This window comes from Ischnura elegans, unplaced genomic scaffold (genome assembly GCF_921293095.1).
Source record: "Ischnura elegans unplaced genomic scaffold, ioIscEleg1.1, whole genome shotgun sequence".
Lineage (NCBI taxonomy): Eukaryota > Metazoa > Arthropoda > Insecta > Odonata > Coenagrionidae > Ischnura > Ischnura elegans.
The window spans coordinates 42,284-59,724 of NW_025791721.1; the positions used below are offsets into that span (position 1 = coordinate 42,284).

A 17,441-nucleotide genomic window follows, 5' to 3' on the forward strand; every position below is an offset into this window, starting at 1 on the left:
GTCATTGGAGTGATTATCCTCGCGTGCAAGTCTTTCGATACGGCAGGTATTGAATGATGCCATGAATAGAAAACACTTACTCACTTTTTACGTCGACGGGAAACAAACGAAGGAGGCCATTGCGTCTTTTGAAAAATTCGCCCCTTGGAACTTCTTTTTTTCTTCCCGGCGTCCCCTGCCCCACTCGCTGCGTTTAGGTTCGTGGTGGGGGAACCCGTCCCCCACCACCCGGATCCAAGCGTGGGAACTACCCCACACACGGGTTCCCAGGAAAGTTGTCTTCGTTGACCCAAGAATTTCCCCACCCCCGGATTCTTTCCACGTGGCGGAACCTCGCACGAAGAGACAGTGCGTTACAAAAAATTTGTGGACGAATAAAACTTTGAAACGGTATGGAGGGAAATGTTTATAACTGACTGCACGAAATGGATTACGTCGCACTGGTTTTTTCTGAAACAGTCTTCATTAATGAATTAGAGAATGAGGGATACAAATACATCTTCCAATAAGGACGCTGAATAATCCGATTCGCCAAGTAATACTTTCCAACTGCAACGAAAGAAAATGCTCGTGACGAGGGAGCATAATTTTAGACGATTCCGGCATTTAACGCGACTCCGGTGTATATGGAAAAGGTGTTTGCGATATTCCGTGTCCACCACGGCTAAAAATTTATTTCAAAGTCACGGGGGACTGCATTGGGAATGATGCATCACATTTTAGAATTTTCTTTCATTCCCGTGATTTAATGAAGGGGAAAATAGGCGCTCTGGGATTTTCTCACCCGCGCGGTTACCCGAAGGAATGTTTCTTATTTCAGTAGCCGCCTTTCCGTCGGCCGATGTGCGCAGAGAAAGTCTGTGAATCGCCGGGAGAAGCACGCCGCACCATCTAGCGGCGGCGGCGGAACCATACTCGGACAGTTCGCAGCCAAGTGCGAAATAGGCGACCAGCTAGTTATTAGTTAATTTATGGTATATTAATACGAGACTTAGTCATTCACTAGTAACCGAAGAAGGGGAGAATATCAATAACATTCTCGCTTTTTCTGCATTTCCCTTGCAAACCATTCCTAATTAACATGCTGAAGTAACACAATGGCAAGAATGGTTTCCAATGCAGTGCACGAAAAAAAATTATGTTAGAATTATGGAGTTATGACTAAATTTATCAAAGTTTTCGGTTCACGAGGGACATCAAAATATTCGGTAGAAATCAGCAAACGATTTGGATAAAGTGTATGAAATTGGATTGCTATTTGTCAACTTACAGGCCACAGAATTTTTTTTCCCGTGTCTTATATGTCTTCGGGAGGCAATTTATATTAAGCAGACAACATTCCCCTATTATTCATGGTTAAATAAAAAACACAGTACTATTCCACAACCTTATATTTTTGCAGTCTACTAGTTTCAACGTTACAACGTCATTATCAAGACTAACTTTTAAAGTAATGTTAGTCTTGATAATGACGTTGTAACGTTGAAACTAGTAGACTGCAAAAATATAAGGTTGTGGAATAGTACTGTGTTTTTTATTTAACCATGAATATCTCATCGTTCCACCAAGTAACGCCTAAATCTGTTGATTATATTCCCCTATTAATAAAAATTAGCAGTAGTTGCAAGAAGTGGCATTTTTGATAAGCGAATTCCATGATTTTCCACCGTTGGTTGCTATGTTACGTCGCACGTAATGTTGAAAGAATTAGCGACGCAAAGTTTCCATTATTTGCTGTACTCGCGTTACGTCTTGCATTGAAATGTTTATGTGTAGCAAACAGCCAACAGGAAACCAAATTACTTCGTTACTAAGGGTAACTATATCGTTCAGCGCTCAAGCGAAACTGCTCAATGTCACGAAAAGCTTTCCAAATAATTAAGTTATGATTTGAAAATCATTGTGGAAGAGACGAGTGTGTTCATTAACATATTTCACAAGGCAGACGGCACGGATATTTATTGCTACGGATTAACTCGTTCCGTGCGTTTTAATAGAATGTAGAGAAATGTGGATTGCCTATTCATAAGATATTAATTAATCGGTTCCCTCCCTTTACTGACTAAATGTACGGCTATACTCCGAAACTCTGCGAACTCCTCTCGTGTACTGCGAATATGTACAACTATGGGAGTTCCGTTTAAGGATAAGTCGTTGACAATGGCAGACAGTAACGATATTACTTATTGATAAGAGGAAGGATATTTGACGTATGTAGGGTGCAATCGAGGAAGGAAAGTAGACCTGGCTAATCACGAGACATAATTTATTCGGATAAGGAAATTCTTCGATCGCTCGCGAAATAATGTAATTTCCGCTTCACTCCAATGGCTGGAGAACGATTGTCATTAACCGTGGCATGCGAAAATGTAGTAAGAACTTACGGTACCGTTAGGGAATATGTAAAATTGAATCGTGGACAACTGCGAGCAGCAACTCGGACACGAAACATTTTCAGAGTAGGAAGGAACGGTAACTAACAATTAAATCACTCACTGCATTCGTCGCGGAATCAATATGCTAATGAAATGGTCCGGTATTCACGGCTTATGAATGAATCACTTCTAATCACCTATGGTATAACCGAGCCGAGTTCTTTCCCCGCTTATCCGTGTTATCGCGTTTTCTCTTTCCGTACTGCGATCGTGAACCCACTCTTGTCATAAGGACACTGCGCGATGTGTCATCGAGAGCACACACAATGCCATGCGATGGTAAAGTTCCTCGTCTCGCGACGAGCACCTACGGCCGAGATGTTCTCTGCCTCGCGGCCCCCTGCCCTGCACCCGCGATGCCGAGAATCGTCAGCCGCACGGAGTGTATTCCTGCCTTGAGTCGAAGCGGTCCGCTCCCTTCGATCGCCGAAATGAAATGGAAATCGCGGGCGGAGGAAAGACACCGCTTGACAGTCGTCACTTCACTGGCAGATGATCATTTACGAGGCGGTCGTGTTCCGATCATGTACATTTAAACGATACTGTGTTTGATGAATGGATTATTTACAGATATTCCGTGCTTCGCGTCGTTGGAATACAGTGTGGTGTTTCATTGTTGTAAATGACAACATTTGTTTTCCGCATTTCACGACAATTGACCGCGGATGAGTCGATAAATCATTCATCATGGCTAGCGTTCACATATTTGCGACGAGTCGCAATCCGGGAAAGAAATCCCACCGAGAGACGATATTTCAAATTCCGCTCTGGACGTCCACGGCGAGCGACTGCGAAAAGGCCCCCTGCGCCATCTATTGGCGGAATCTGAATTACTACTTGATCACTCTTGCAGCGGTAGCTGTCGTGAGAAGACGACGCGAATAATTATTAACAGTTATAATTAGTCCATGTTTATCAGCGGTTACTCACATAACGCCGGTTATGTAGTGTTCTTTGTGACGCACAGCAAACGCGAGGAAATGAGTGAAAGTGTCTGTGTCGAAGGATGTATAGGAAAAGTGAGTGAAGTGCACGAGAATCAATAGTGTGATGACAACAGCGATTCTGATAGCCGTGCAGGTGAATACTGTGATCCACAACCAGCGAGCCGAGTAAGTACGCTATTACTTATTTAAACACTTTTCACGCTCGTATTCGTCGACTGTGTTGTTCCTTGCGTTTCTCTTTTGTGTGGAAAAGTAAACTGTGTAGTGATTAATTCACTGTTTGACGATGATGACGGTTGATTGATCCCAACGTGTAATTGTGTATCCTAAGAAAACCGAAATTATTCGTGGCGTCCTTAATTGTTACGAGTTGAGTGAATCGCGGCTTAATTTAAAATTGTTTGCCTTTCTTTGTTCCAAGAAGTTGATGGTTTTCCCTTGCACTTTGTATCTTAGGCACTGTGCACTGTTTGAAATGTTGACGAAAGAGTGGAAGGAAGAATATTTTTCGCTAATGTTTTCCTTAGCAACGGATTGCTGGTTTCACATTAGTGAATACGGAATAATTAAATGGAAGTGTTTAGCGTGTTATATCGTCGTCCTTAAATTTGCATGAGTGAAGTGATGTTAATTGCCAGATCTTGATTAGTAATACGTGTCAATGCTAAGTCTAGTAAGTGCAATGAAAGAACAATTAACGATGTTGACGATTACACGTCCCATTCCTACCGTCAGGCGTCTTTGGTTATTCTTAACGTTCCTTTCGTGGGAATGTAATTCCTTTTGTGCTATTTCATTTTCTCTTGGCAGCGGAATAACGTAAATAATTAGGGCAGGGATATTATAACGTAAATAATTAGGGCAGTTTTATGGTAAGCTGTGATAACTTAACATGTGATTTTAAAAGCGAACTGTTAGCATAACGGAGCCCAAGGAATGTTATCGGACGTAGTAGAGGAATTACTTTTCAAACGTCAAAGGCAAACTCACAAACATTTCCCAGATTGTACTGCCTCTTTCAGTAATTCCTGATTGCTACATCATTTTCTTCGCCATACGAATGTTAACAGTGACATCCGTACTTGATATATTGGTTTAAAATCGCTTGGAAATCGTCGAAAACCACGTAAGACTCTGCATCATGAGGTACGTTTTGGTGGATATTTTGAGGTACAAGAGTACTCTATATTCCAATTATGCAAATGTTCACCACATTGCGCTTGAATCTTGGCTTAATTTACGAAATTATATGCGACTTTAAGGCGGGGATTTGGTCGTTCGACGTGCCATTGTTGTGGAGAACATTAATAGTTCACGACAATTGACAATCGATGGTTCATTAGGTATGGCAAGGATTCGCATATTGCCGCTGCGTTGCGAATAATTATCCCAATTGCTTTCCCACGCGCGATTCCTAATTCCCAACAGCGATGCGCGCAGTGGACTGCTGGAGGTTCCCCCCGCACCATCTAGCGGCCGAATCTGTATTACCACTCGATCGCTCTTGCTGCGGCAGCTGCAGTGAGAAGACGTCGCGAGTAACTAATATCAGTGATAATTGTATAATGTTTATCAGCTGTAACTGACATAACGCCGGTTCTGTAGTGTTCTTTGTGACGCTTGGCAATCGTGAGGAAAGGATTGAAAGTGTCTGTGTCGCTGGATGCATAGGAAAAGTTAGTGAAATGAACGGGAATGAAGTGTGTTGACAACAGCGATTGTGATCTACAGCCGAAGAGCCGAGTAAGTACGCTGTTACTTATTTTTCCACTTTTTACATTCATAATCGTTGTCTGTGTTATTCCTTGGCTTTCTCTTTTGTGTAGAAAAGTGAACTGTGATGTGATTAATACACTGTTTGACGATGATGACGGTTGATTGATCCCAGCGTTTAATTGTGCATCTTAAGAAAACAGAAATTAGTCGTGGCGTCCTTAATTGTTACAAGTTGAGTGAATCGTGGCATAATTTAAAAGTGTTTGCCTTTGAATGTGCTAAGACGTTGATGGTTTTCCCTTGCACTTTGTATCTTAGGCACTGTGCACTGTTTGAAATGTTGACGAAGGAGTTGAAGGAAGAATATTTTTCGCGAATTCCTTAGCAACGGATTGTTTGGTGTCACAAGATTTATTACGGAATATTTTAATGGAAGTGTTTGCGGTGTTACATCGTGGTCGTATACTCTGTATGTGTGAAGTTATGTACATTGGCAGATCCGGATTAATAATAAGTGTAATGCTATGTATTTGGACTGCTGTTATGAAAGCAGTCAGCGATATGGAATAGTGCACACCGCATTTCCACTGTCAGCCGGCGTTGATTATTGTTAACGTTCCTTTCGTCCGAATATAATTCCTTGTGTGATATTTCATAACGTCTTGGCAGCGGAACTACTAAATTATTTGGAGCAACGATAACATTTTATGGTAATGCTGTGTTAAGTTGACATGTGACTTGAAAAGCGTAGTGTTACCATCACGGAGGCCAAAAGAATTTTATCGGATATGGAAAACAAAATTTATTACGGAATATTTTAATGGAAGTGTTTGCGGTGTTACATCGTGGTCGTATACTCTGTATGTGTGAAGTTATGTACATTGGCGGATCCGGATTAATAATAAGTGTAATGCTATGTATTTGGACTGCTGTTATGAAAGCAGTCAGCGATATCGAATAGTGCACACCGCATTTCCACTGTCAGCCGGCGTTGATTATTGTTAACGTTCCTTTCGTCCGAATATAATTCCTTGTGTGATATTTCATAACTTCTTGGCAGCGGAACTACTAAATTATTTGGAGCAACGATAACATTTTATGGTAATGCTGTGTTAAGTTAACATGTGACTTGAAAAGCGTAGTATTAGCATCACGGAGGCCAAAAGAATTTTATCGGATATAGAAAAGGAATTGATTGTAAAACGTAAAATCAGAAACGTTTCCTCAGACTCGTGAAATTGGAGACCAGCAAAACGCCATTGTCATATGATTGAATGAAGACTATTTTAAGTCCTCGACACTCATTTTCGCACACCGCATGTGTTATGATTTCCGGGAATATTGTAAACTGTGCTCTTTCAATGCGTTACTGATTGTTGCGAGGTAACCGTGGGGGCTCGAAAGTTAAATAGCTTTCGCCATGAGTGATAATTACTCGATTTCATTACATCAAACTTTTTTATCGCTGTTCTTTCCTGGGAAAGGGAATGATATATGTGATTGTTGACGTTCTAATTATCCTTAGCAACCGGGTGTTTGCTGGTTTCATTGCTGTTGTTTTCAATTGTTTCAACAAGTACGAACGCTGAAGTTGTTGCACCGATTTGCGTGTGGGAAGTGTTCCCCTACATTTAGCTTGCATTGAAATATTCTGCTTGTTGCGAATTAAGTGTCGATAGTAAGTATCGTACGTAGGCGTTTTGTTGTCTTTGATAGGCCGTCGAAATTGTGCTTCGTAGGACGTCGTGCGTTTGATGAGTAACTGTTACAATAAATCTGTAATGGAATTGATGTAATGAATAGTTCACGAAACAACTCCGCGATTAATATATTTCTCGAATGCATCTGCAAGCTTTGTCCGTTTAACCGATTGCAAGCGTGCCATTACAACGTAAATGAGACATAATGAAAGAAAGAAATTGCGTCCTTCATGTTCCGGGAGCACAATTTTATCCATCGCATGACACGCAAGTTCGGACGACAGCATTTTGTTTTGCTTTTCTCCAGGCTCGACACCCCCGATACCGGCTGCCTAGTCAGTGTGCGTGTCGAGACTTGCAGGAACTCAAATCGTATGGGAGTCGAAGTGGTCCGCTAGTTTTGAACGCGAAAATAAAATGCGATACGCCGAGCGACGCTCGGTGGTCGGCAGTTAATAGCATTGCCCGGATTTAATTTCCTTCAGTCAAAATTAACATTCACCAACGATGAGAAATGTGCAGGTTTACAATGATGTGTTCATAGATTGAATTTATAAGTGGTTTTACGTGCGAAACGGACGCAAGCTTTGCGTCTTCGGACGAAAAGGCTATGTGCCATTGCTGTCATTAATAGTAATTGTTCGAGACAGTCAAGATCCGAGGACTCGACAGCGTATGCATTGGCATTGTTGACCTCGGTCGTAAACAATAGCCCGGGTGCGCTGTCCCTCGGGGGATCGAACGTTCAAACTTGTGTTTGCACGCGCCCGGCGAGGCAGGCACCGGACTGCGGAGTGGCCTCCCTCGCACCATCTAGCGGCAGCGCGTGTTACTTTTTGAGCACTCACGATGCAATACTTGTCCCGGGATGCGGATGACGAGATTAATTATTACATTGTTGCAAGTTTGTCAGTGACACCTGACATTACGTCGTTTGTATCTTCCACCTTTTGACGCTACACACGTGTAAGAAAAGGAATGATGAATGATCAATAGCCGATCCGGTTAATGAAGGGAATCGCACGTAGCAGGGTTTTAATTATTACGCTATGAATTAATTTTCGTTTCCAGAAAATCTAAAAGGAGAATACTAATCGTTGAAAGCATTTCACAAATTGACCTTCGTCTTCTTTTTTTAAAGAATTTTTCTCGGCATTCTCTGGCAATGCATAGCTCGTGGTAGCTGAGTTAAAATATTTTTTTAAGTTTAATAGTTGCCAGTTTCCCGCAGTAGTTGGATGTGCTTTAGTGTCTCTCAATTCCGTTATTTCATGTACTCGATATTTCAAAATGTGTTTCTGAAAAATGTCTGTAGCAACGGTGTGCTTGTTACTGTAATGGCGATTTCTTTCAGCTCCCATCGCTTAGTGAATGTCGCCTGTTGTTGTGTCAACTGTTTCATGATCGAAATTATTTTGGGTATGCATTTAATTTTAAAAATGGATTCGCTGGAAATGGAGCATTATGGAATGCAGACAGGAAATGCAGTTCTCTCAAGGAATAATTTCGAGAAGTATATTGTTCGGCGTTACATTACTTTATTTAAATTTTCCGGGCTTGACTGTTTTAAGCGCGGTTTCTCTACGAATGACATAACGAATGTATCAACCTAGGAACAGAAATATATTATCCAAGAGTGGTGAATAAAAAAGTTATATCGATCGTTCGTGGAACAATATAATTTTCGCTGTAATCACGGACGTTTCCTTCATGAGATGTCATTTACTATACTCACGGAATTTACTCGAGCGAAATGATTTTTTTCAGTATGTACGATGTAAGTAACTTACGTGTAGAATACGGAAGGAATGGTATGGGCCTAAGAAATGGCATGGACTGCACAAAGGCAGCGTTCTGCGCGATAAGGAAAAGTTAATTGGGAAAACTGAAGTGGCGTGTTTCAATCGTTTCACTTGAAGGAAGTGGGAGTACTGCCATTTCACGTGAAAGAAAATGCAATGCACATCCTTCAACGCATGCATGTGGTGAATAACTTGTAATTAGTTCTCATAAGGATAGGGGAAAAAAATAAAAAGTGATACCAACAGCACCCGGTGTTCCCAGGCGGTCACCCATCCAAGTACTATCCGGGCCCGACGTTGCTTAACTTCGGTGATCGGACGAGAACCGGTGTATTCAACGTGGTATGATTCAAAACATTTATTATTTCAAATATCAAAATACATACATCATGGAAAAAAAACATTCGTACATAAGAGAATGGGAAGCTGCACAACAACAAAATTGTACAGTTAAATTAAAGCCTTTTAAAGTCCTCTTTTTTTCCCATTGCAACAGATAAAGAACAAAAATTATTGACATATTAAAAAAGAAAAAATAATTTCTTTTCTTCCAAAGTTGGCGGCCCGGGGACTCGAACACCCAGCTAAAACACAGCACTTCGCACACCAGCCGGGCGTCGATCCACTAGGCCATCGCTGCTTTACACTCGAGATGGGAAAAACAACCAATAAAAGCTTCAGAATGCACTCACGATGCGGTTACAAAAAAAAAAAAGTTCTTTTTTTCTCTTCCTTGAATAAAGCAAATAAACAATCATTTTTAATTAAGAATGAAACAATTTTTACATATTTGTAAAGATTCTTCCCTATTGAAATCTTCTAAGAAATGTTTTTAACAGAAAAAATTGGACAAGGGAGCCTGGGGATTCGAACACCCGGACCAGACACTCCATACTTCTCCTTACTGGCCGGGCGCCGATCCACCAGGCCACCGTAAGTTTCTGAGCTCACAAGCATAAAATGCGGTCTAAGAGCTTCCCATCTGGTTTTTCCCTAAATTTATTCTGTCATTCCATTTCTCATTCACATCATTTGTTTGTCCATCTGGGCGTTGAATTAACCGGGGTCAAAGTCCACGATCTCCATGAAAACATTTTTTAAAAAGGAACGAAAGTTCGGCGGTGCGCCGGGTAATGGAGCACACAACACGAAACTTAAGAGCCCTTCTCCCACTGGCTTTCTTTGTAATGTTAAGAAGGTAAATTTAGAAATGATGGCCGAAAGTGCATTGGTTTTAAAAGAAGGAAAAAGTTTGAAATTCAAAGTTAAGAGTGTATGGTCGTCAAGCCGAGGACAAGTACCAAAGGAATCTATATGAAAAAAAATATCTCTAATAGCCCTCCATGCCCTCGGGCTATCGCCACAGCCGAGGACATGGTGGGGCAGGTCATCCATGTGATTACACACAGGGCAGAGGGGCGCGTCAGCCAGACCCATTTTAAAAAGATTTACCCTTGTGAGCTGAAGGCCCGCAATCACGCCAAACATAACACTGGCGACACACTCCTCCACCCTGCATGCCGCCCAGTTCCTCCACGAGTTGGCGGAGGGGGGCGCAGAACCCCCCTCCCCTCCCCTTAAAACCCGTTCATACAAGCGCTTGACCAAGAATGCCTCGCCCGGGCGAACAATGTCGGCAACCGCCCGCGCTGATGCGAGCGATTTTTTTAACTCGTGAGAGGAGGCGCTGCCGGCAGCCCATGCCGCCTTGAGCAACGCGCTCCTCTCCGGCGAGTCCCCTCCCAGAATCTTAAAAGCGATCTTACAATGGATCACTCGCGCTTTTATTTCAGCATTAATAAGGTCAAGCCCCCCCTTATCGCGACTCAAATACAGCTGTTGCCGTTTCACTTTTCGTGGCATTTTGTGCCACACCATGCTGTTTGTAAGTGTAACAAGTTGTGCATGGTGCTTTCGTGTTAATGGCCATGTATGCGCCACGTACCAAATCTTCGGATAAATCAATGTATTAATTAATTTAACCCTAGCCGTCAGGGGCAGGGAGACACAAGTGTATTTACGAATATTAAAAGTTATTGTCTGAAGGACCTCATCCCAATTATGCTCGAGCATGGCGGGGATTGGCTTCTCCCACCATATACCGAGAATCTTGACTGGATCCTGCGTCACCTTCCAGCAGGGATTAGACGGGGGTGTCCCTTGTAAGACAATCGCCTTACTTTTAACGTGGTTAATTTCCACTCCCCCCGCCGTATACGCCTCGATTACCTCACGAGCAGACTCCATCTGCTCGTGATTGTCGATGAAAAGAGTAATGTCATCGGCGTACACAATCCCGGTATATCTTGAGCCGAAACGCTCAATGCCAACCCCCGCCAGCTGTAATCCTCTAATTAGAGGGTCCATGGCTACCGCGAAGAGAGCCATAGATAGGGGGCACCCCTGACGGACTGAATTCCTGACTAAAAAGGGCCCTGAAAACCCTCCCCCAACCCGAAGACAGGCAGTGGCGTCAGTGTATAATAATTTAATAACATTAGTAAAAATATCAGGAAAAGCCATTCGTTTTAAAACAGTTAAAATGAACTCGATCCTAATAAAATCAAAGGCTTTGCTGAGATCTATAGCTAAAACACAATAAAAAGGATTACTGTTTGGCGTGATAAAAAGGTCTCTCAGCAAAGCCGAAGCATCCAGGATGCTACGTTCTTTAGAGACCGCATACTGGGATTTGTCTAAAATCAAATCGGCAACGGCCGAGAATCTGTTTTTTAAAATTCGGCTAAAAATTTTAATATCACAGTTTAATAGGGCGATCGGCCGTAAGTCGTTACACGACTTCGGCCGATCCTTCTTTGGCAATAAGGTAATCACCGCGGTCCGCTGACTTGGAGCCAACTCGCCGCCAGAAATATAAAAATCATTAAAAATTCGCGTCAACACCGGAGTTAAAATGTCCCAGCATGCGGCATAAAACTCGTAGGGAAGCCCGTCCGAGCCGGGTGACTTACCCTTGGGGAGGGAGCGGAGAACCAGCTCCACCTCCTCCCCTCGGATCGCGCTTTCGAGCTCGAGGGACTCATCAGGCGGGAGCGTGGGTAAGGCGGGGAGTGGGGGGCAGTGCGCATCACTCCAAGCAGGGTAGCGGTCATATGTGCCCTTGAAATGTCCCTCCGCCTCACTCATGAGGCGGTCGATATTTGCAGTGGAGTGCTTATTTTTCATTCTTATTACTCGCTTGAGCTCAGAGAGGGATAGCGGGCCCCACCCCTCCTTATCTATCTCCCGCTGCCAGCTGCGGGGAGAGTAACGAGCAATTTCATGGGTTAGAATAGTGCCTTTCAATTCTCGCACCATGGCGTAATAGTTATCAGGCCGGCGAGGCAAGGTAATGAGCTCTTTCAAAGCCAACCTATAAAATTTTATTGTGGCATCTTTCCGTTTTTTCCATTGCCTGGACATTTTCCTCAGCAAGAGGGTAGCCTTGGGCTTGAAGATGCTCTCCCACCATATAATTGCGTCCATGTTTGGGTCGAAGGAGTCAGCCAGCTGAACTATCTTCGCCCTGATTAACTCAATGTACTCAGACATTCCTAAGAGTCGAGTATCTAGACGCCAAAAGGGAGTTGCATTGGAAATGACCGGGGTGAGGGAAGGTAAGGGTAGGGAGAGGTCTAGAATAAGGGCACAGTGGTCAGAGAGAGACACTGGCAATAAATACGGGGTTCGAGGGAAGGATTTAAGGGCTTTGGATAAAAAGATGAAGTCAATTCTCGAGCGCGATGTTGGGCCCGTGCGCGTGAATGGCACAGTGTCAGAATTGGAATTTAAAAAACTATCTGTTAAACATACAGAATCTATTAACATTTTAAAAGCCCGGCTCGGAGGTTCGATACGAGCGCGGGAAGATTGACGATCTTCGCCGCGATAAGTACAATTAAAATCCCCCGCGAGAATGGCTTTCCCAGTAAAAACATGTAAATACGGCAACAGTGTTTCATTTAAAAACAAATCTCTGTCCACCCTCCGCTCAACATGCGCAGGAGCGTAGACGTTTACCACATGGATGTCGAATACAGTTAGGGAGGTTATTCTCCCTGAGGGGTGGAATCTGATATTTCTTACCGGAAGCCCGGATTTAATTAAAATAGTCGTACCTCGGCCCGGCCCGTCGCAATTGGCGAAGGACCGGTAGAGGGGGTCAGGCCAAATGATCCCCTCTAATGACTCTTGAATACATGCGATGTCTATATTTTGTGTTTTTATGAAATTTAGAATTAAATTTATCTTAAGGGGATTATAAATCCCCGCAATGTTTAAGGAAAGAATTTTCATTACGGGCCAGTGGGAAGAAAGACTCACGTGGGAATCGAACTTGAATAAGGGGGCACGTCTTCCGTCTTTTGTTTGCTCTTTCGTCTCGACGACCCGTTATGGGATCGGCGGCGTGAGCGTCGAGAATCCGTCGGCTGCTCTTGGCTGCTTCCGCCTTCTCCCACACCCCGCTCCGGTTCGGCATCGCTGCCACTTAGACTCCCGCTGGGAGGGACAGCTCCGTGGGACGGCGAGCGTGTGGGGGAGGTCGTCGCCTGCCGGTCGCCTTTCTCCGCCATGTCGAGGGTGAGGGATGGGATGGGGTCGCTCTCGCTGATATGCGAGAGGTCGGAGAGGGAGTTGTGAAGGGAAAGGGAGGTAGGGGAGGTGGAGGGGGAAGTGACGGTGCTGATGGTAATTACTTCGTTTGGGGTGAAAAGGTCTTCTATTATTTCACCCTCATATTCCGCTGCGTTATCTGCCACGTGTTCTGTAGCAGGTTCCGCACCGCTGGTGTCCATCAGTCCTTCTTTGGAAGACTTTAGGTCGCCTTCGTCATCGTCCCTCAGCAGTTTACTAAATGAACTTTCAGTATGGATGAACGTATTAGGTTTAATAGCATAATAACTTACTTAATTTTGTGATTAGTGACAAAATAAGTTGTATTCCATTGATGTTCTTTTATTTACACTCCATCATTACCTGATATTTCATTTGTTATCGTTGACATCACATTTCTGTGATTGCGACGTGTTTAAGCAATGGCAAATAATATCCTGCATGTTCTATGGTCCTGAAAAGGACCTTTGTTATTCGATGATGCAGCTGCCAGATGTAATGGGCTGCTGCCACGATGGAAATCTAACCACCGAATCCGTACAGGGTGCGTCCCTGGCGCTTGAGGGCGTACACGACGTCCATGGCGGTAACGGTCTTCCTCTTGGCGTGTTCGGTGTAGGTGACGGCGTCACGGATCACGTTCTCCAGGAACACCTTGAGGACACCGCGGGTCTCCTCGTAGATGAGTCCGGAGATACGCTTGACTCCTCCACGGCGGGCCAAACGGCGAATGGCTGGCTTGGTGATGCCCTGGATGTTGTCGCGAAGAACCTTGCGATGACGCTTGGCGCCTCCTTTCCCCAAGCCTTTTCCTCCCTTGCCACGTCCAGTCATGTTGCTGCTGTCTCGGTGAGAGAATCGTGGTTGCGCCACGTTCTGCTTTCTTTTTATAACGTCTTTCGACGGTCTCGCACTCTCAGCCAATCACATTTCGGCACATGTAAGAGTCTACACACTCATGCCAATATATTGGGTCGAGAAATCGCCCAGGTTAGTTACTTTCCCGACAGGAAAATGGCACGTACCAAGCAGACAGCCCGTAAGTCGACCGGAGGCAAAGCCCCCAGGAAGCAGCTGGCCACCAAGGCCGCTCGCAAGAGCGCGCCGGCCACCGGTGGAGTGAAGAAGCCCCACAGGTATCGCCCAGGTACCGTGGCCCTCCGAGAGATCAGGAGATACCAGAAGAGCACCGAGCTTCTGATCCGCAAGCTGCCCTTCCAGCGCCTGGTCCGTGAGATCGCCCAGGACTTCAAGACCGACCTCCGCTTCCAGAGCTCCGCCGTCATGGCTTTGCAGGAGGCGTCCGAGGCCTACCTCGTGGGTCTTTTCGAGGACACCAACCTGTGCGCCATCCACGCCAAGCGCGTTACCATCATGCCAAAGGACATCCAGCTGGCACGCCGTATCCGCGGAGAGCGCGCTTAGATCGTCGTCGCTGTCGACTTCTTGTCGGCACAAAAACAAAAGTCCTTTTCAGGACTAGACGTCATACAGACGATTGTTTCCCATTGCTTACATCGACGAGAATGAAATAATATTTCATAAAGAAAATCTGAAAGAGAATGAAAAAATAATAAAGTTGTAATTAATGATAATTATAATTAACTAATGAAAAATAGTTGAAATGAATACTGGAAGATATGAATAAAACTTATGAAAAGATGTTTTTTTGCAGATGGAGTGCTTGGCATCCTGGTAGTTTCCTGACGGAAAATGCTATCTTTACAGAATGGCAATTTAAATTTCATAAGTAACGGAAATTACGAAGATCTATCAGAATAACAAAGTCAGGAGTACACTCAATCCTTTATCGAGTTACGACAATGTAGGCATCTCTCGAACTCAAAAAACGTCGTTAGGAGATGTTGCCATGCGCGACGATTGTTTTCAGCCAGCAGTATTGTCACGGAAAATACTAATGCAACAATGACATTCGCCAAGATTTCATTGTTTTCAACAATCGACCGTCTTGGTTGCAAATATGTGATACGCAAATACTTCATTCTTTTGAGCAATCAGGCTTTCTGCTGCAGCAGACGTCTCTTTCGAAACTTAGTTTCATAGGTAAATTTTTACTGCCAAAAAATTATCTGACAACCTTCAATGGAAGGTGCATTAATTTGACGTAAAATTAGCGGATTTGTAGAAGGAATATTGTCCATCTACTCATTTCCTTCAATGGGTAAGGTTTGAAACTTTACTGGGTAAGGTGAAGGAGTTTGGAATTTTGTTTTAAGCATGGAAAATAGTCATCTGTATGACTTGATGGCCCTTAAGAGGGCCTAAATTGAACTTCGCGTACATCGAAGTTCGGTGAACCTGCGAGGTTCGGTCGCTCACTTCTTCTTGGGGGCGGCGGCGGCCTTCTTTGCTGCCGCGGGCTTGGGCTTGGTGGGCGTCTTCTTGGGCTTGGGCGCCTTGGGCTTGGTGGGCGCCTTCTTCGCCTTCGATGGGGACTTTGCTGCCTTCGCCGCTGGCTTGGCTGCTGCGGGCTTCTTCTTGGGCTTGTCTGCTTTCTTTGCCTTCTTCGCGGGAGGCGCGGACTTGGAGCGCTCCTTGGGCGCGGACCGCTTGGTGGCAGCCTTCTCCTTCTTCGCGGGCTTGGGCTTCTTGGCCGCGGCGGTCTTCTTGGCTGCGGTCTTCTTCGCCTTGGCTGCAGCGGGTGCAGCCTTGTCCTTCAGCGTGGTGGAGCTCAGCTTGAAGGACCCCGACGCTCCCTTGCCCTTGGTCTGTACGAGTGTGCCGGAGGTGACGGCGGACTTGAGGTACTTCTTGATGAAGGGGGAGAGCTTCTCGGCGTCGACCTTGTAGGAGGCGGCGATGTACTTCTTGATGGCCTGGAGGGAGGAGCCGCCGCGTTCCTTGAGGCTCTTGACGGCGTTGTTGACCATCTCGGAGGTCGGTGGATGCGAGGGCTTTGCGCGGGCCTTCTTGGAGGCGGCGCCCTTGCTGGCCTTCTTGGATGCTGCGGATGCGGCGGGCAGGGGCTTGACGGCTGCGGTGCCGGACGGCTGGGCCGCCGGGGGCGCTGCTGCGGCTGCTGCGGTAGCGTCTGCCATGGTCTCGGACGAGAGGTATGAAAATTTCAAAATTTCGCGTTTCCCACCTTCGAGATATCGTACCATTTCGGAGCGCGTTCGCCGCTGTCGAACTTGTCGTCGGCGTTCTCCTTCGAATCTTTGTACTCGACTTCGTCTCGCACTTTATCGTTTCGGACGGCGCCGGCGGCTCCGACGTCGGCGTCCGATCTCGACGCGCGAGGCGACAGTCCCGGCCGCGCGCGGGCGGCCCGCCGTCGGCGACCGGAACGTCGCGGGCGCCGCGGCGCCCGAGCGAAATACGGCATGTCACCGGCGCGCCTTCCGACCCGATAATTAAAGTGTCGCCGTGGCGTCGCGGGTTCGCGTGGTCGATCGGCGACCTGCCTCGCCGTTTCTCTGAACCTTCCTGCGTGTGCCGGCACGCCGGCGCCGGTCTGGACGGCGCCCCGCGGACGGAGAACGATGGTCGGAAGATGTGCCTGTCGGACGGATCGGCGTCGTGTCGCGACGACTCGATCCGCGGTTGTGCATTCGTCTGTTGCACTTTTCGATCCGAGTTTGCGGCGATTTCGATCGACGATCGAGACGCCACTTCGGCGTCGCCGAAACGCGACTGTTTCCCTCGATCTCGCCTTTTCGCGACGCCGAAATCACTCTTTCCGCGTGCGACTGCGATCGTTCGCGCTGCCGCGAACCCGCGATCCCCGGGAGAAGCGGACGAATGTCCATAATTTTTGTTCTCGTGCCGTTATTCCGCAAACGGCGGCACTCGATTATCGTTTCCCCTTTCCGGCGGGGGCTGAATGTCGCGAGAGTATTCCGATTGCGCCGCGAGTCGTGATATTCGAAGGAAATGGAATGACTCCGTTTGACGCTCCTACGGTTTTCGGTTCGCCCCGTTCGTTTCACTCCGTGCGCTTTCTGTGCCTATTCTGGGGGGGAATGTGGTGAATTTGATTCCTGGGCAGGGATTGCGAAAGGTTGGTGAAAAAAAAATTACGCCTCGACGGGAGGGATTGTCGAGTGAGGCTGGCTTTTCCATACTCGAGTCGCAGGATATTTCTGGTCTAGCGTGCGATTCTGGAAATTGATGACTGCGATTTTCTGTGTGTGAGAAGGCTGATTTTGAATGACTTTTGTGAAAATGAATTACCGTTCCCTACAACATTGTGACGACGTAGCGCGT

General features: G+C 45.8%; 2 protein-coding genes and 1 pseudogene across 2 annotated transcripts in view; 1 reads left to right on the top strand and 2 right to left on the bottom strand.

Annotated features, from left to right (window-relative positions):
* LOC124173598 overlaps positions 1-14,698 on the top strand; it is a 35,366-nt gene extending 20,668 nt beyond the window's left edge. Inside the window, exon 5 of the mRNA XM_046553028.1 lies at positions 13,532-14,698. Within this exon, the coding sequence (XP_046408984.1) occupies positions 13,532-14,639 (1,108 nt within the window). The 3' untranslated portion in view covers positions 14,640-14,698. The remainder of the gene's footprint in view (positions 1-13,531) is intronic.
* On the bottom strand, positions 8,838-8,956 carry LOC124173603 (annotated as a pseudogene).
* A 781-nt stretch (positions 14,699-15,479) lies between the features above and the next one.
* On the bottom strand, positions 15,480-16,273 carry LOC124173597 (late histone H1-like). Its single transcript, XM_046553027.1, has one exon. The coding sequence runs from the start codon at positions 16,271-16,273 to the stop codon at positions 15,551-15,553; it is 723 nt and encodes a 240-aa protein (XP_046408983.1). The 3' UTR covers positions 15,480-15,550.
* Between the last annotated feature and the right edge of the window lie 1,168 nt (positions 16,274-17,441).

Bases quoted from the DNA above. Each gene is read 5' to 3' on its own strand.
- LOC124173597 (XM_046553027.1), bottom strand. From the start codon at position 16,273: ATGGCAGACGCTACCGCAGCAGCCGCAGCAGCGCCCCCGGCGGCCCAG.